General features: G+C 43.7%; 1 protein-coding gene and 1 pseudogene across 2 annotated transcripts in view; one reads left to right on the top strand and one right to left on the bottom strand.

The window, feature by feature from the left end:
- Positions 1-7,743: 7,743 nt before the first annotated feature.
- LOC140729437 (profilin-2 pseudogene) lies at positions 7,744-11,890 on the top strand (annotated as a pseudogene).
- Positions 11,891-14,272: 2,382 nt separating this feature from the next.
- Positions 14,273-20,255, bottom strand: part of polr3d (polymerase (RNA) III (DNA directed) polypeptide D) — a 39,802-nt gene continuing 33,819 nt past the window's right edge. For both annotated transcript variants that reach the window (XM_073061531.1, XM_073061540.1), the window contains exons 8-9: positions 18,218-18,370; positions 14,273-15,003 (exon numbers count right to left, since the gene is read on the bottom strand). In XM_073061531.1, the coding sequence (XP_072917632.1) occupies positions 14,884-15,003; positions 18,218-18,370 (273 nt within the window). In that variant the 3' untranslated portion in view covers positions 14,273-14,883. The remainder of the gene's footprint in view (positions 15,004-18,217; positions 18,371-20,255) is intronic.

The following is a 20,255-nucleotide window of genomic DNA, read 5'->3' as shown; positions in this document are numbered from 1 at the left end:
AGCACCCCAATAATAAGTATACCATTTTGGATACTGTTGGTAGGGACGACCTACCAGCGACAGGTTGCAGTGGTTGCAACTCTGGCACCGAGACTGGACACTCAACTCAGAAGGGAAGGAGGAAAAAGAGGAGAGCAGTAGTGATAGGGGATTTGATAGGGGGACAGATAAGAGGTTCTGTGGAAGAGATTGAGAATCCCAGATAGTCTGTTGCCTCCCTGGTGCCAGGGTCCGCAATATCTCGGATCGAGTTCTCAGTATTCTCAAGAGGGAGGGTGAGCAGCCAGATGTCGTGATCCATGTAGGGACCAATGGCGTGGATAGGAAGAAGGAGGAGGTCCTGCAAAGAGAATTTAGGGAGTTAGGAGCAAAGTTGAAGGACAGGACCTCCCGGGTTGCATTCTCAGGATTGCTACCAGTGCCACGTGCTAGTGAGGCTAGAAATAGGAAGATAATGCAGCTAAATACGTGGCTAAGGAGTTGGTGCAGGAGGGAGGGCTTCAATGTTTCTGGACAATTGGGCCTTGTTCCAGGGAAGGTGAGACCTGTTCCGACAGGATGGGTTGCACCTGAACTGGAGGGTGACTAACACCCTTGTGGGAAGGTTTGCTAGTGCTGTTCCGGGGGGGGGGGGGGGGGGGGAGGTGGTTTAGCTAGATTTACAAGGGGAGCGGAACCAGAGTGTTAGAGCAGATAGTTGAGGTGGAGGAGGATAAAGGTCATGCGAGAGCTGCAAGTATAGTGCATGGAGTAAAGCCAGATCTAACATATAGAGGCTTTGAGGAAAAAGAAACAGAATAAAGGGTGTAAAGGTAGTAAGGTAGAAGGGCTAAAGTGCATGTACTTCAATGCAAGAAGCATCAGGAACAAAGGTGATGAACTGAGAGCTTGGATACATACATGGGATTATGATGTAGTGGCCATTACAAAGACTTGGCTGGCACCAGGGCAGGAATGGATTCTCAATATTCCTGGATTTCAATGCTTTAAAAGGGATAAAGAGGGGGGAAAAGGGGAGGGAAAAGGGAAGGAGGATGGCATTACTGGTCAGGGATACTATTACAGCTACAAAAAAGGTGGGTAATGTAGTCGGATCCTCTTTTGAGTCAGTATGGGTAGAAGTCAGGAACAGGAAGGGAGCAGTTACTCTATTGGGAGTATTCTATAGACCCCTTGGTAGCAGCAGAGATACTGAGGAGCAGATTGGGAGGCAGATTTTGGAAAGGTGCAAAAATAACAGGGTTGTTATCATGGGTGACTTTAACTTCCCTAATATTGATTGGCACCTGATTAGTTCCAATGGTTTAGACGGGGCAGAGTTTGTCCAGGATGGGTTCCTGTCACAGTATGTTGACAGGCCGACTAGGGGGAATGCCATACTAGATCTAGTATTAGTGAACGAACCGGGTCAGGTCACAGATCTCTCAGTGGGGGAGCATCTGGGGGACGGTGACCATCGCTATCATGGAAAAGGATAGAATCAGAGAGGACAGGAAAATTTTTAATTGGGGAAGGGCAAATTATGGGGCTATAAGGCTAGAACTTGTGGGTGTGAATTGGGATGATGTTTTTGCAGGGAAATGTACTATGGACATGTGGTCGATGTTTAGGGATCTCTTGCAGGATGTTAGGGATAAATTTGTCCCGGTGAGGAAGATAAAGAATGGTAGGGTGAAGGAACCATGGGTGACAAGTGAGGTGGAGAATCTAGTCAGAGGGAAGAAGGCAGCATATATGAGGTTTAGGAAGCAAGGATCAGATGAGTCTGTTGAGGAACATAGGGTAGCAAAAAAAGGGGCTGAGGAGAGCAAGAACAGGGCATGAGAAGGCCTTGGCGAGTAGGGTCAAGAAAAACCCCAAGGCATTCTTGGGGAACAAAAGGTTAACAGGAGTGAAGATAGGACCGATTAGAGATAAAGGTGGGAAGATGTGCCTGGAGGCTGTGGAAGTGAGCGAGGTCTTCAATGAATATTTCTCTTCGGTATTCACCAATGAGAGGGAACTTGATGGTGAGGACAATATGAGTGAGGTTGATGTTCTGCAGCATGTTGATATTAAGAGAGAGGAGGTGTTGGAGTTGTTAAAATACATTAGGATGGATAAGTTCCCGGGGTCTAATGGAATATTCCCCAGGCTGCTACAAGAGGTGAGAGAAGAGATTGCTGAGCCTCTGGCTAGGATCTTTATGTCCTCGTTGTCCACAGGAATGGTACTGGAGGATTGGAGGGAGGCGAATGTTGTCTCCTGTTCAAAAAAGGTAGTAGGGATAGTCGGGGTAATTATAGACTAGTGAGCCTCACGTCTGTGGTGGGAAAGCTGTTGGAAAAGATTCTTAGAGATAGAATCTATGGGCATTTAGAGAATCATGGTCTGATCAGGGACAGTCAGCATGGCTTTGTGAAGGGCGGATCGTATCTAACAAGCCTGATAGAGTTTTTGAGGAGGTGACCAGGCATATAGATGAGGGTAATGCAGTGGATGTGATCTACATGGATTTTAGTAAGGCATTTGACAAGGAACCACACGGTAGGCTTATTCAGAAAGTCAGAAGGCATGGGATCCAGGGAAGTTTGGTCTGGTGGATTCAGAATTGACTTGCCTGCAGAAAGCAGAGTGTCGTGGTGGAGGGAGTACATTCAGACTGGAGGGTTGTGACTAGTGGTGTCCCTCAAAGATTGGTTCTGGGACCTCTATTTTTCATGATTTTTATTAACAACCTGGATGTGGGGGTAGAAGGGTGGGTTGGCAAGTTTGCAGATGACACAAAAGTTGGTGGTGTTGTGGATGGTGTTAAGGATTGTCAAAGATTGCAGAGAGACATTGATAGGATGCAGAAGTGGGCTGAGAAGTGGCAGATGGAGTTCAACCCGGAGAAGTGTGAGGTGGTACATGTTGGAAGGTCCAACTCCAAGGCAGAGTACAAAGTAAATGGCAGGATACTTGGGAGTGTGGAGCAGCAGAGGGATCTGGGGGTACATGTCCACAGATCCCTGAAAGTTGCCTCACAGGTAGATAGGCTTGTAAAGGAAGCTTATGGGGCGTTAGCTTTCATAAGTCGAGGGATAGAGTTTTAAGAGTCGCGAGGTAATGATGCAGCTCTATAAAACTCTAGTTAGGCCACACTTGGAGTACTGTGTCCAGTTCTGGTCGCCTCACTATAGGAAGGATGTGGAAGTATTGGAAAGGGTACAGAGATTTACCAGGATGCTGCCTGGTTTAGAGAGTATGAATTATGATCAGAGATTAAGGGAGCTAGGGCTTTACTCTTTGGAGAGAAGGAGGATGAGAGGAGATATGATAGAGGTATACAAGATATTAAGGGGAATAGGTAGAATGGACAGCCAGCGCCTCTTCCCCAGGGCACTACTACTCAATACAAGAGGACATGGCTTTAAGGTAAGAGGAGGGAATTTCAAAGGAAGGTTTTTTACTCAGAGAGTGGTTGGTGCGTCGAATGCACTGCCTGAGTCAGTGGTGGAGGTAGATACACTAGTGAAATTTAAGAGACTACTAGACAGGTATATGGAGGAATTTAAGATGAGGGGTTCTATGGGAGGCAGGGCTTAAGGGTCGACACAACATTGTGGGCTGAAGGGCTGTACTGTTCTATGTTCTAAAGAAGGCAAATGCAATGTTGCCATTTATTTCAAGGGGAATAGAATATAAAAGCAAGTAGATAATGCTGAGGCTTTATAAGACACTAGTCAGGCTGCACTTGAGTATTGTCAAGTTTTGGGCCCCGTATCTCAGAAAAGATGTGTTGTCATGGGAGAGAGTCCTGAGGAGGTTCACACGGATGATTCCAGGAATGAAAGGGTTAACATGAGGAGTGTTTTGCAATTTTAGGCTTGTACTCACTGGAATTTAGAAGAATGCAGGAGATTCTCATTGAAATTTACCAAATGTTGAAAGGACTAGATGGAGGGGATGTTTCCTATGGTGGGAGTATCCAGAATGAGAGGGTACAGCCTCAAAATTGAGGAGTAACCCTTTAGAACAGAGGTAAGGAAGAATTTTTTTTAGCCAGGGGGTAGTAAATATGTGCTCTGCCAGGAACTGCAGTGGAGGCCAAGTCCATGTGTACATTTAAGGCGGAAGTTGATTGTTTCCCGATCGATCAGAGCATCAAAGGATAATGACAAGAAGGCAGGTGTAAGGGATTGAATGGGATCTGGGATCAGCCATGATGGAATGGCAGAGCACACTGAATGGGCTGAATGGCCTAATTCTGCTCCTATGCCTTACTATCTTGTTCCAATGTTGTGTGTGCCTTCGGGCTTTTGCATCTCCTCCCTGATGGTGACAATGAGAAGAGGGTATGTCCTGGGAGATATCAGGGTGGGGTATCCTTAATGATGGATGCAAACCCTGTTCAGTATGTGATCGGCGTTGACAGTGGAGTTCCTGACTTGGTGGTTCTTTGTTTACATCGTCGATGGACTTAAAATGTTGAAGGAGCAATTAAGTTGATAGATGATGCAATAAGCCCCCACGAGGTTAAATTAGGAAGAAAGCAGAAACCAGGAAGATATTAACATATTAATAAGTTGAACAGAAACCCAATCAGTCTGGAGAAGCTGGGCTAATGTAATTAGGAACAGTTAATAAACTAAAGGGAGTTATAAGAAAAGATTAAATAGGTTAGTACTTTATTTCTTGGAACAGGGAAGATTGAGGGGAGATTTGATAGAAGTACACAGAATTATGAGTAGTATAGTTATGGTGGGACTAGAACAAGATATTATGGGTTCAGGGTGACAGAGTTTAAGGGAAACATGAGGGGAAACTTCACTCAAGTGTGTCATGAGAGTAATATGAGCTGCCAGCACAAGCTGTGCTTGCAAGCTCGATTTTAAAATGTTTAAGAGAAGTTTGATTCGGTACATGGATGGTAGGGGTATGGAGGGCTATGTTCCAGGTGCAAGTCAATTTTAATTGTTTTGCACAGACTAGATGGACCAAAGGGCCTGTTTCTCTGCTGAACTTTCCTGACTCTACTCTGTAGCTGCTGGAGGAACTCAGCAGGACGGGCAGCTTCTATGGAAAGGAAAAAATGTTGACATTTCTGTCCCAAAGAAGGGTCTCGGCCTGAAACTTTGACTTTTTATTTGTTTCCGTTGATGCTGCCTGACCTGCTGAGTTCCTCCAGCATTTTGAGAAAGAATGCTTAATAAACAAGGGAGGGGATTATAAGAAACTTAAGCCCTGGAATTTTTTTCTCTAGGATGGCACAGCAGTGTAAAGGTTAGTGTTACATTATTACAGGGCCAGTGACCTGGTTTCAATTCCCAGTGCGAGGAATTTGTACGTTCTCTCTGTGACAGGGTGTTGCAGTTTCAGCCCATATTCCAAAGTAGAGGTTAGGGTTAGTGAATTGTGGGCTTGCTATGTTGGCATCGGAAGCATGGTGACACTTGCGGGCTGCCCCAGGGCATCCTCGGACCGCGTTGATTGATGACGCAAATGACGCATTTCACAGTATGTTTTGATAGACGTGACAAAGCTAATCTTTCATCTCTAATGTAATGGAACACAGTCTAGACTAGGGTTTCCCAAAGTTTGTTACACCATGGATCCCTCCCATTAACTGAGAGGTCTGTGGACCTCAGGGTTGGGAATCCCTTGGCTATATCCTCAGAAAGCCAAACAAAGCTGTGTATAAATCTGAAATCCAGAACATTAGAAATAATCAGGTGGTTAGGCAGCATCTGAGGAGAGAGAAACGGGGTTAATATGAAGAAGTTTCACTAGAACTGGGGAAGTTACTAGAACAGTTGTTTAAGTTGGGAGGATAGATGGGAAGAGCATGGGAATGTCTGTGACAAGGTAGCAAAGGGAACACAGGGAACATTGAGACAGATTTCACTAAATGGTGTGGTGGAGTTATTCATTGTAAATGATCTGTCTGCTTGCAGCACGATACAGACAAGCGCAAGACTTGCCAATGAGACTCTCCAACAATCGGCCAGCATAGTGGCGCAGTTACTAGGGCCACTGCCTCACCTCCAGGGGACCTGGGTTTGATCCTGACCTCAGCCACATCCCCAAGAGATGTGAAGATTGGTGGGATAGTTAGCCACTGGTAAGTAGATTAAAGATGATTTATCTTATGTACATTGAAGCATACAGTGAAATGCGTCATTTGCGTCAACAGCCAACACCCTGAAGGCTGTGTCATCACTACGCTGAAGGCCAGCGTAGCACAGCCGCATTATTCAGCAGAACAACACTGAACACAAGTGACAAACCCCACTCTGAGTAGGGGTGTAGTAAATTTGGGGAGGAGTGGTGACTTATAGAGATATGGGAAACCAGGTTAGGGTGGGAAATAAAAATGGGGCCTAATGATTGCTGCACACAATAGGGCTGCTCTATGTTCTACCATTAACATCAACAGTGAGCAATTTCAAGTTCCTGTGTGTCACCATCTCTGAGGACCTATCGACGCAGTTACAAAGTGGCTATATTTCATTAGGAGTCTGAGATTTCGTATGTCACTAAAGACACTCGCAGATTTCTACAGATGCACGGCAGGCAGCATAGTAACTGGTTGTATCACCGCCAGGTGGGGGGAGGGATACTGCACAGGATCAAAATAAGCTGCAGAAAGTTGTGAGCTCAAGTCAGCTCCATCATGGCATTAGCCTCTCCAGCATCCAGGACATCTTCAAGGAGCAATGCATCAAAAAGATGGCATCCATCATCAAGGACACCATCATCCAGGTCATGCCCTCTTCTCATTGCTACCATCAGGGAGGAGGTACAGGATCCTGAAGGCACACACTCAACAATTCAGGAATAGCTCCTTCCCTTTGTCATCCAATTTCTGAATGGACATTGAACCCATGAACACTACCTCACTACTTTTTTCCCTTCTTTTTGCATTACTTAATTAACTTTTTCAAATATATACTTACCCTCGACCATGAGGCTCTATAATGAATCAACCTATAGCCGGGGAAATGATGACTCCCCCCCCCCCCCCCACCCCCTCCTGTTAGACTGTTTGAAGCACCATCTTTTATTCTTACTTCTTTTCTAATATTTGTATATATGCTACAGTGACATTCTAATTTCCTTTGGGATCAATAAAGTATTATCTTCATCTACTGTAATTTAGTTTTTATTATGTATCGCAAAGTACTGCTGCCACATAACAAAACTCATGACATAGCAAGTGATATTAAACCCGATTCTGAAAATAGCACATAAAAATTACATCCCAAAGTGTTTGACAGGAGCAATATCAATTATATTTGCCAATGAACTGTAAAGAGGTGGGAATCTTAAGGGAGATAAACAGGGAAGAGAGGCTTTCGAGAGGAACTCTGTAGCTGATTCTTGGACATTGGCTGCCAATGGTAAAACTGAAGGAGATTTGGGATCTTAAAGGATTTGAGGATGAGAGATTTGTGGGAGAAGATTGTGCAAGGCTTCGATGAGTTGAGTAACATGTAGCAGCTGTTGGAGACAACTTGACAAAACATCTGTAGAAATATGCTAAGCAATAAACATTAAACATGTCAAACTTTATTATGACATCATAAATGTCCTGTGATGTCACTGCCCACTGTTTGTGACATGCAGAGATTAGCCTTTTTCAAGTTTCTTTGAGCTTGATCTTGTGGACCTGAGCTCTTTGCTTTCTCCTAACGTTGGTTACCACACAGCGGCTACCATTCAGAGCAATCTCAAAGTGACAAATTCAGCCTTTGTTCATGCCCCTAACTACCGAATCACAGAATGCTGGGCTGGGAGGAGTACGTGAGGAGTTTACTTGCAGATGGGTTGTGCCAAGATGCAGCCGTATTGGCATATTCATGTCCCAGGCTGCTGGCTGCCAAGGACGATGGGCTGTTTAAGCAAATGAGCTTGAAGGAAATCAAAGCTATCACCGGCAATGAGCGGAAGACCTTCCTAACCAAGGGACTCACTGTTGGCGGCAAGAAGTGCTTTGTCATCCGTGATAACTTCCACCTGGATGGGGATTACACCATGGACATCAGGATGAAAAGATGGGACGGTAACAATCCTTGCCATAGCATAGCCATTGCCAGGTCAAAGAAAATCTTCATCATGATTATGGGTAAGAGGGGTGTCCATGGAGGAATTTTGAATAAAAAGGCATTTCAGATGGCTAACTACATTAGAAAGTCCGGCTGTTAGAAGAGGAAAAAGCATTCCATTTACTGCAGTTATGTCTAGAAAATTCCAAGGATACAGATGATTTTTATCTCAAGATCTTTCGAAGCCTTCTCACAAACAGCCCCAAACTGCTAATCGTGTGTCCAGGTCACTGTGCTGCCCATCTTTGTGGGGGTCTTATATTCCTGACATTATGCAGATTTTTAAATAGACTTCTGTTAACAATCTGCATGTTCTGCCCTTAAATTGTAGAAGAGTTTACAGTATTGAATAAACAGAAACATTAACCCTGCTTCTTCAATAAAGTTCAAAATATTAGATGCTTTGCTGTGTGTGATGCTCTTCAGAAGATAAGGATTGAAATGGCTGATACGAGGGGTGGCTGGAGGAATGTTCAGGGAGGGTATCAAAGGTAAATTCTTTACACAGAGTGTGTTGGGCATGTGGAACACCCTGCCAGATGTGGCAGAGAGGTAAGGACATTTAAGAGACTGAGTTAGGCACATGGATGACAGAAAAATGGAAAGCCATGAAGGAGGGAAGACTTAGATTGATCATAGATTAAGTTAAAAGGTTGGCACAACATCATGGACGATACTATAGTGTAAAATGTTCCTTACAGACACTGGCAGAATTGAACCTGAGGTACTGGCACTGTAAAAGCATTACGCTAATCACTCCCATTCCTTCCTCTGGAAGGTGCTGCCTGGCCTGCTGAGTATTTCCAGCTTTTTGAGATTGTTTCAGATTTTGATTAATTGCAGCTTTATGGAGCTTACTCTGCATTGCAGATGGGTCGATCCCTCAGACGTGCTGCATCTGTTGATTGCTTCTCACAAGAAAATGAAAGGCAGTTAATGTGACATAAATGTACTTCGATAAAAATCTACTTTAAACTTCCAGTTAACTAATTAATTGCTTCCCAGCTGCAATGAATTTCAAATAAGAACAGAACCATGATGTACATTTAAACCCATGAACAGCTCACTATTTTTCCTCTCTTTCTGCACTACACACACACAGGATTCCAGTTAATTCGGACACATCAGACAAAACCAGTACATTTTGGGCCAATTAAGTGGCCCAAATTTAAATTTTTATGGAAAAATTTTAAAAAAAGACAAGGTAAAGTTTAACTGAGTAACAAATTAGGTATTTAAATGAAATACCAAATGAATTAGAACTAAAACTACTACAGTACTATAACAAAACTGTGTAATAGTTCCTAATAGTCATTGACAGAGGAATTCATCCAGTGAATGCTGCCATGTTGTTTTGATTGACTGTAAATGAACAAAATCAGAACATACACCTAGTGCGTATAATAGATTGCCTTCATACAATGCTTTACATTGTATCCTTTATTTTCATTGTAACATTCAAGATGATTGTCAATACCTTCAAAATCTTCATAGTTCCTAACTCATTGAAGTAGTGAAATCGTTTCATTTTCACTCCTGGCTATTTCTGGCATCTCCAAGCCTGAATGCTTGAAACTGCAGTGAGCGAAACAGTTCCGAATTGTCTTATTGCTGATTGAACAGAAACACATGCAGCTGACGCTAGTTAAAAACTGTTCAGCAGCAGTCTCCTGTCCCAATTAAATGGCATAATGTCCCAAATAAACAAAGGGAATTCTGGTTATTTTCTCAACTAGTTTTCATTCTTTAAGAATAAAAACACAAAATGCTGGCAGAACTCAGCAGGCCAGACAGCATCTATGGGAGGAGGTAGTGACGACGTTTCAGGCCGAAACCCCTCATCAGGAGTGAAGTAACATGGGATGGTCGAGGGGGGATAAGAAGTGGGGGGAGGGATGAAGTAGAGAGCTGGGAAGTGATAGGCTGGAGGGAAATGGGCTAGGGGGAAGGTGGAGAATTATGGGAAATAAAAGAGAAAGAAAGGTAGGGCTGGGGGAGATTATAGTGAGGGGGGGAAAGAGAGGGAAAGAGAACCAGACTAAAATAATAGATAGAGATGGGGTAAGGGGGGGCAGGGGTATCAACGGAGGTCTGTGAGTTGGATGTTCATACCGGCAGGTAGGAGGCTACCTAGGCGGGAGATAAGGTATTGCTCCATCAACCTGCATGTGGCCTCATCTTGATGGTAGAGGAGGCCATGGAGTGTACACACACAACCCATGTTGGTTTAGGGAAAGGTCAGTAATCAAGGGACACAAATTGAAGTAACTGGTAGAAAGATTAGAGGGAAGTTGAGGATATTGTTTTATGCCCAGGGGATGCCAACATTCTGTTTGAAAAAGATGCTCAAGGCGGAAATCAGTGACATGGTGGCGTAGTGGTTAGTGTTGTGCTTTACTGCATCATTGATCACTTTGGGGTTCGATTCCTGTTTGTACATTCTCCCCATGGTAGCATAGTGGTTTGTGTAATGCTTCACAGCACCATCGACCACCGACAAGGGTTTGATTCCTGCTGTCTGTGGCAGTTTGTATGTCCCTCCCCATGGTAGCGTAGAGATTGGTGCAATGGCTTTACCATGCCAAATTGGGGTTCAATTACCACCACTGTCAGCAAGGAGTTTGTACGGTTTCCCTGTGAACACTGGGTTTCCTCTCGGTGCTCTGGTTTCCTTCCACATTCTACAGACGTATGGGTTTGGATTAGCAATGGTGGACACGCTGTGTTGGCGGCAGAACTATGGCGATACTAGAGGGCTGCCCCCCAGCACAGTACTCAGTGATTTGATTGGACGCAATTTACTGTTATGTATCGATGTGACAAATAAAACTGATCTCTAATCTCTCAAAATAAAAAAACTTGCATGTGCATCTAAAGGGCTATCATCAACAAGGCTACAGTCCTGGGGCTAGAAAGTGGTTTGGGGGTTAAAATGGACACTGAGCCAAGGGACCTATTCTGTTGTGTAAGTTTATAATAATTCTCTATGGCTAGGAGTGTTCATGAGAGCCTTTTCACAGAGCCAGCACATGGCCATGTGACGTGGGTGATGGTGGTCTTTCCATGACCATGATTGTTCTTGGCAAATTTTTCTACAGAAGTGATTTGTCATTGCCTTCTTCTGGGCAGTGTCTTTAACAGTCAGGTGCACCCAGCCATTATCAATACTCTTCAGAGATTGCCTGGCATCAGTGGTCACATAACCAGGACATGTGATATGCACCGGCTGCTCATACAACCACCTTCTCCCATGACTTCATGTGAACTGATCCAGGGTGGGGGGGTATGTCAAGCAGGTGCACACCTTGCCCAAGGGTGACCTGCGACCTGCAGTGTGAAGGATTGCCTTATATCTCCTTTGGTAGAGACACATCTCCACCCTGCCACTTGAAGCACATGGAACGCCCGATACCAATAAGATGTACTAGAATGTACCCTCTAACTACAATGAGACACAGTACATCTTCACAGTAACATTCTGTAATTTCACACTGTGCCTTTTGAAATAAAGACGACGCTGAATCAAGGATGTTTTTTTTACTGCCTAGGAATTCTGCCCGTTAAATCCTAGACCACACAATGCCTTTGTTCTGTTACAGAAAATCCCTCCACGTCTCCCGCAATTATTTTTGACCCATATAACTGCTTACCTTGAGTAATGGGGCGTCATTTGAACCTTTGGCATCAGAATTGGCATTCTGCCAACTGTTATTGGCAAAACCTCAGACTGCAAGGAGGCGGTGTACAGGAATGCAATAGATTGGCTGGTTGAGTGGTGTCGCAACAACCCTGCGCTCAATGACAGTAAGACCAAGGAATATTGAACTTCGGGAAAGGAAAGTCCATTAGACATAGGAACAGAATTAGGCCATTCAGCCCATCAAATCTGCTCCATCATGGCTGATTTATTTTCCCTCTCAACTCCATTCTTCTGCCTTCTCCCCGTAACCCTTGATGCCCTGACTAATCAAGAACCTATCAATCTCCACTTCAAGTACATTCAATGACTTATTGTCACAGGTGGCTGTGGAGGACGAATTCCACAGATCCAACACCCTTGGTTAAAGAAATTCCTCCTTTTCTCTGTTCCATTGGGACGTCCTTCTATTCTGAGGCTGTGCCCTGTGGTCCTAGATTCTCCCACTATTGGAAACATCCTCCCATGTCCACCCTATCTAGGCTTTTCAATATTCGGTAGATTTTAATGAGATCCCCACTCCATGGAACATGTGGGGATCCTCCGATATCCAGGCAATCTTTCTTCTCTTTTCTTTCTTTCTTTCTTTTTTTTTCTTTAGATAAGGATTAAGGGGGGAGGGTTAATATCACTTTTCTTACCATTTCATTATTACATTTATTCTTGTAATTTCTAAAATTCAATAAATAAATAATATTAATTAAAAAAAATGAGATCCCCCTTCATATTTTTAACCTCCTGTAAATACAGCACAGAGCTATCAAATGATCCTCATAACCTTTTCATTCTCAGGATCGTTCTTGCAATCCTAGTCTGGCCCTCCCTCATGCCAGCCCAACATTCCTTAGATACGGGACCCACATCTAGGCAGTACAATAATGTGGTGGCTATCGTAACATTATTACAGCGCAAGCAATCTGGGTTCAATCCACCACTGTCTGTAAGGAGTTTGCACGTTCTCCTTGAACACACAGCAGTCCTCACCAAGGGGTCAGCAGTGGAAAGGGTGAGTAGCTTTCTGTGTGTTAACATCTCTGAAGATCTATCCTGGGCCCAACATATTGATGAGATTACAAGGAGTGACTACATTTAATTAGGAGTTTGAGTCGATTTGGTACGTCACCAAAGACTCTAGCAAGTTCCTACAGATGTAGGAAGGAGAGCATTTTGGCTGGAGGCATCATGGACAGGAATGGAGGGAGGGGCCACTGCACAGGACCGGTAAAAGCTGCAGAGGGTTGTAAACTCAGTCAGATCCGTCACGCCTCAAGAAGGTGCCATCGATCATTAATATCACTCAGGACATGCCCTCTTCTCATTGCTACCATCAGGAGCCTGAAGACATACACTCAATGATTTTGGTACAGTTTTTTCCTCCTCCACCAGAGTTCTGAATGCACATGAACACTACCTCACTATTTTGCTCTTTAAACTACTTTTTAAAAAAGATTTCTTATTGCAATTTAATGTAATGCATTGTACTGCAGCTGCAAAACAACAAATTTCATGACATATGCCAGTGATATTAAACCTGATTTTGATTCCCATCACATTTGACATTGCCTGCTGTTTGGACAGCATGCTTTAAGCTGTGTTAAAGCAAGGTGAAGTGTCATGGGCTATGATCCTGTCTCTACAGGCATGAGTGGTAAAACTGGAGGTTAAGTGTTGCTGGTAAAATATAAAGCACCGTTTACAACTTGCAGATTCACTGATTTTTGTTAATATTGCAATTCCTGGATTATATAACATGATTATGTTCTTTAAAATAATCACGAGTAATTATCTGGAGTTCTGGTCACTTACCTAAAGGAAAGATATCAGTAAGATTGAAAGAAGAAGAAGAAAGCCCTTAACTCCGAGCGGAGTCATTGGGACGCTGTCGTGATGGCGTTTTCTTAGCAAGCTTTCTTGTTTTAATGAGGCCGAGTTGCTAGCTCGATGCTCAACCCAGCACGGATGGAAAGCGTGCAAGGGAGCCGGCTGGATTCGAACTCAGGAGCCTTCGCTCCGAAGTCCAGCGCTGATGCCACTACACCACTATGCCACTGGCTGGCTGAGAGTACTGAGAAAATTTACAAGGATGTTGTGTGGACTTGATATGAGTTTATAAGGTTGAATAGGCTAGCACTTTACTCCCTGGAGTGTAGGAGAATGAGGGGAGATTTGATAGAGGTATACAAAATTGAGGGGTAGATAGGGTAAATGCAAGCAGGCTTTTCCCACTGAGGTTGGGGGAAACTAGAGCTAGAGATCGTAGGTTAAGGGAGAAATGTGAAACGTTTAAGGAGAACCTAAGGGAGAGTTTAGAATGAGCTGCCAGCAGAGATGGTTCAATAGTAACATTTAAGAGAAGTTTGAATGTGTACATGGATGGGAGGGGGTATGGAGGGCGATGGTCCAGGCGGGGGTCCATGGGACTAGGCAGCATAACAGTTCAGCATGGAGGAGATGGGCCGAACAGCCTGTTTCTGTGCTATGGTTCGCTATGAATAAAAAGTCGAATTGCTGTGTTAGAATACTCAAGTATATTCAGCTCTTGGGAACAAGTTACACCTTCTATTAAAACATTTTAAAGCATATTTAAATAATTCATACATTTGCAAAACATTCAGCAGAAAAGGGAACATACCAGTCTGAGCAATAGTCAATATCAGAGTTGACTGTTGTGTTAGGGGCACTAAGACATCTCCCGTCCCAACCACTGGCTGAGGAAGAAGGCAAGGTCTTGCTATCATCAACACAAAGAAAGTGATACAGTGCGAATGTAAACACAGAGCCTGGACTCCAAGAAACTCCACTCCTCGTGGGTGTTATAACCCCAGTGAGCTTCGACGCTCACTTCCTCTGAATTACCAAAGATGTAACTACCTGAAATCACTTCCACAGTCACACCTGCAGTGACATCAGCCACTATTTGCAGGAGAATGAACCCAGACTAATTCCCATCATGTCACATTATAATCCAAGAGGAACTTTTGCTCTTGTCTTTTCTGAGAACTGTCCTTTCGTTCCTCTGCCAAGCCTTTTGACATTCTTCAGCTGGAGAGGCCATTTGCACCTCAAGCTGGCTTTCCTTTGCAAGATCTTCATTACCGTATTTGGATCTTAGATTTCCAGCTACTGTCTTTGCTTAAGGAGAGTTTCAAAATCAGGGGAACAGACCAACTTGTGTTTGATGTGTCCTAGCACCGTCATTTCTCCTGTCCTGTTCTCTCCAATTCCAATAGAAACCAACTCCTGAAAAGACAGAAATAGAACAGTCAGGAGGAGGATTTGATAGTTTTAAGGACAAAAACAAATGAGACCTTGTGTCAGCACACATTAGCATAAACATGCTACAGTGCTAGCTTACTTACTTCCTGCCCATTACACCACTGGCGTTTAAGGCAGCAATGAAGGTCTTCCATCTCTGGTGGTGCTCAGGGTTTCCTACATCATGTCAGTAGCTTCTTCTCAGATTTCACTACAATCAGTCATGCAAGTTCCGGGTGGGAGTCAGGAATACAATCACACACAGATGTAGAAGGATTTTTCATTGGTCAAAACAAAATTGTCACGGAAACAGCAGTCAGGGTTGTTAATTGTGAGCAGAACCCCCAAACCTGGAGGACTGGTGGACCACCCTTAGTCTGGCCTCTACCCTTTGACCTGTTTGGTATGGGTGACCCTACCAAGAGCCAAAGCATAAAGCCTGACTCCAGCCAACAAAGTCCCATAATCCTACATATTTCCCCATAACTCAGGCCTTCAAGTCTCAGCAACATTCTTGCGAATTTTCTCCACACTCGCCAACAACATCCTATATAACCTCAACTTAACATCCCAGTTCCTGTACTCAATACTCTGATTTATGAAGGCCACAGTGCCAAGAAATTGCTATGAATGGTCCCAAGCCTGGCTGCACAAGGAGTAGGGTTGGTTATGGGGTTAGAAAACCCATTCCGTAAAAGCCCAGTGCTGCAGAAACACCAACAGAAGCTCCAAAGACCATATCCCTGGGAGAGGAAGGATACACCAAGATGGGCTACCCCTGGAGACAATGTGAAAGACTGGTCCATGACAGAGCGCTCTGGTGAGCTACTGTTGGTGGCCTATATCCCAGTCGGGCTTAATTAAGTAATGTGCCAAGAGCCAATCTGCCAGCCTCAGAATAATGGGATGTCCATTTACAATAGAGATGAGAAGTAATTTCCTCAGCTAATCAGGTGGTGAATCTGTGAAATTTGTTGCTATACAGAGAGCAATGGAGGCCAAGCCATTGGGTGAACTTAAGACAAATTTGATGACACAAAGGTTAGAGGTGTTGTGGATAGTGTGAAGGGCTGTCAGAGGTTACAGCGGGACATTGATAGGATGCAAAACTGGGCTGAGAAGTGGCAGATGGAGTTCAACCCAGATAAGTGTGAAGTGGTTCATTTTGGTAGGTCAAGTAAGATAGCAGAATATAGTATTAATGATAAGACACTTGGCAGTGTGGAGGATCAGAGGGATCTTGGGGTCCGAGTCCATAGGATGCTCAAAGCAGCTACGCAGGTTGACTCTGTGGTTAAGAAGGCGTATGGTGTATTGGCCTTCATCAATCGTGGAATTGAATTTAGGAGCCGAGAGGTAATGTTGCAGCTATATAGGACCCTGATCAGACCCCACTTGGAGTACTATGCTCAGTTCTGGTCACCTCACTACAGGAAGGATGTAGAAACCATAGAAAGGGTGCAGAGGAGATTTACAAGGATATTGCCTGGATTGAGGAGCATGGCTTATGAGAATAGGTTGAGTGAACTCGGCCTTTTCTCCTTGGAGTGAAGGAGGATGAGCGGTGACCTGATAGAGGTGTACAAGATGATCAGAGAGGCACTGATCGTGTGGATAGTCAGAGGCTTTTTCCCAGGGCTGAAATGGTTGCCACAAGAGGACACAGGTTTAAGGTGCTGTGGAGTAGGTACAGAGTAGATGTCAGGGGTAAGTTTTTTCACTCAGAGAGTGGTGAGTGCGTGGAATGGGCTGCCAACAATGGTGGTGGAGGCGGATACGATAGGGTCTTTTAAGAGGCTTTTAGATAGGTACATGGAGCTTAGTAAAGTAGAGGGCTATAGGTAAGCCTAGTAATTTCTAAGGTAGGGACGTGTTCGGCACAATTTTGTGGCCGAAGGGCCTGTATTATGCTATAGGTTTTCTATGTTCCTGATTGGCAATGGGGTTACAAGATACAGGGGGAAAGCTGGAGAATGGGGCTATAAAAAAATCAGCTATGATTGAATGACAAAGCAGCCTCTATATCTCTCAGTATTAAGTACAGTTCACAGTAGCATACTCATCATCAACCTATTGTCATAGAAAAGTACAGCAAAGGAACAGGCCATTCAGCCCATCAAGTCCATGCTGAACCATTCCCATCAAATAGTAAATTAACTTGTTATTGTCACATGCACCAAGGTTCAGTGGGAAAACTTTGTTCTGGAGGCCATCCAGATCATTTCATCACACCACTACATCAAGGTAATACACGAGAAAACTATAACAGAATCTCAAGCTATAGAGATGGTGCAGTGCAGGCAGATAATAAGGTGCAAGGTAGAATGTGAGGTCAAGGGCTCATCTTATACTAGGGGACCATTCAATTGAATTATAACGGTGGGGTAAAAGCTGTCCTTCAGCCTGGTGTAACGTGCTTTCAGGCTTTTGTATCTTCTGCCTAATGGGAGGAGGGAGATGAGGGAATGTCTAGGGTGGGTGGGGTCTTTGCATTGCCTACTTCACCAAGGTGGCAAGAAGACAAAACAGCTATCAAAACTTTAAGAAAATCTAAAGTAGAATGGACGGGAGCCTCAGGACTCACACCACCGGGTTCATGTACAGTTCCTACCCCTCAATCATCAGGCCCTTGAACCAAAGGGGTAAATACACTCGCATACCCCATCATTAAGATGTTCCCATAACCAATTATCTCAATTTAAAGACTTTTTATCTTATTATCTCACGTTCTCATTACTTATTGCTATTTATTTATATTTGCATTTACAGTTTGTTGTCTGTACTCAGGTTGATCTTTCATTGATGCTATTATACTTACATTTCGATAGATTTTCTGAGTGTGTCTACAGGAAAATGAATCTCAGGGCTGTATGTGGTGACATGTATGTACTTTGATAATAAAATATATTTTAACCTTGACCTAATGGCATTTTCCCTGACAAGCAGTGGAACATCCTTGAACAAATAAACTGACCACTTTACAGCAGGGGTTCCCAACCTCTTTTATGCCATGGAGCCTCACCATTAACTAGGAGTCCGTGGACCCCAGGTTGGGAATGCCTGAGGTTTCCCAAATCATCCAAATGATTGGAACAAGTCGAGCAAATGTCCGTTTCAGCATGGAATCACTCTGTAACACTCCAATGAACTGTTAAAGCAAACCGTTGCTGAAATGCAAAAATCGTGATGTGGTACATACCTGGAGAAATGAACAGGCTGTTCCCATGGTAACATCCAAGGTGACTTGCCCCAGAACAAGCTGCACTCGCCCCGACTTCCTGATCAGTAGTTTCCCAATCTGACCCTCTGTTAAATCCATCAGTGAGCAAGTATTTTCAGCTTGTTTATGTTCCTGCAGCACAAACACACACACAGACTGATGAAGAATTTAATTAACCAAACACATGTAATCATCTGTACAGGCCAAGAGCAGTTTCCACTATCACCAGACCATGTAGAGAGTATCTGCATTTCTATACCACAAAAATTATGGGATGGAAAATAGTGAAACTCACCAGATTATAACATAATGAAATGTTTCTTTCTATCCAGTATTCCCTTCTATTTCAATATTACATTATAGGAAGGATGTTGAGGTTTCAGAAAGGGTGCAGAAGAGGTTTACCAGGATACTGCCTGGATTAGAAGGCATGTGCTATAACGAGAGGTTGGACAAACATGGGTTGTTTTCTCTGGAGAGCAGAGGCTGAGGGGAGATCTGATAGAGGTTTATAAGATTATCAAAGGCACAGATAGAGTAGAGACAGTATCTTTTTCCAAGAGTTGAAATGTCAGAAACCAAAGGGCACCCAGGAGTTCCCAACCATTTTTATGCCACGGACCAATACCATTAAATAAGTGGTCTCTGGACCCCAGGTAGGGAACCCCTGATTTAAAATGAGACGGGGCAATTTCAAAGCACGTGTGAGGGACAGGTTTTATACACAGTGAGTGGTGGTAGAGACAGATACATTATAGACTTAAGAAACATTTAGATAGGCACATGAATGTGAGGAAAATGGAAGGACATGGACATTGTGTATGCAGAGGGGAGTAGATTAGTTGGCCATTTGATTGCCTAATTGTTTATAGGCCAGACATTGTGAGCCACACAGCCTGTTTCTACCTGCATCTCAATATCACCAAGACCAAGGAGATGGTGGTGGACTTTAGGAGATCTAGGCCTCATATGGAGCCAGTGATCATTAATGGAGAATGTGTGGAGCAGGTTAAGACCTACAAGTATCTGGGAGTACAGTTAGACGAGAAGCTAGACTGGACTGCCAACACAGATGCCTTGTGCAGGAAGGCACAGAGTCGACTGTACTTCCTTAGAAGGTTGGCGTCATTCAATGTCTGTAGTGAGATGCTGAAGATGTTCTATAGGTCAGTTGTGGAGAGCGCCCTCTTCTTTGTGGTGGCGTGTTGGGGAGGCAGCATTAAGAAGAGGGACGCCTCACGTCTTAATAAGCTGGTAAGGAAGGCGGGCTCTGTCGTGGGCAAAGTACTGGAGAGTATAACATCGGTAGCTGAGCGAAGGGCGCTGAGTAGGCTACGGTCAATTATGGAAAACCCAGAACATCCTCTACATAGCACCATCCAGAGACAGAGAAGCAGTTTCAGCGACAGGTTGCTATCGATGCAATGCTCCTCAGACAGGATGAAGAGGTCAATACTCCCCAATGCCATTAGGCTTTACAATTCAACCGCCAGGAGTAAGATATGTTAAAGTGCCGGGGTTGATTGTATTTAATGTATTTAAGTAAACTACTTAAGAACTTTTTAAAAGCTATTATTAATGCTTTTTGAGAGAGTGATTTAGATGCATATTTTTACTGAGTTAAGTATTGTATGTAATTAGTTTTGCTACAACAAGTGTATGGGACATTGGAAAAAATGTTGAATTTCCCCATGGGGATGAATAAAGTATCTATCTATGTTCTGTATATTTCAATATTACTTTATATTCCAAGATTCATACATTCCTAGATATCACCTAACCACTAAGCTTCTCATTACTCTAAATATAAACCAGTTACAGTATATTCTATGTGAACATCACAATCAGATTCTAGCCAATAACTGGTTCTCTATTTAGAGACTATATCACAATACATTGATTATATTCCAAATGGAACTCTGAGCCAAAACTACCTTTAACACATAACAGAACAACAGTAGGTAAATTTCTAAATCTCTCACGAGCATGTCATAAAGAGAGAGCTTTTGGCACACTG

This window comes from Hemitrygon akajei, chromosome 1 (genome assembly GCF_048418815.1).
Source record: "Hemitrygon akajei chromosome 1, sHemAka1.3, whole genome shotgun sequence".
NCBI classification, from domain to species: Eukaryota; Metazoa; Chordata; class Chondrichthyes; order Myliobatiformes; family Dasyatidae; genus Hemitrygon; species Hemitrygon akajei.
This window is presented reverse-complemented; position numbering and strand designations above follow the sequence as displayed.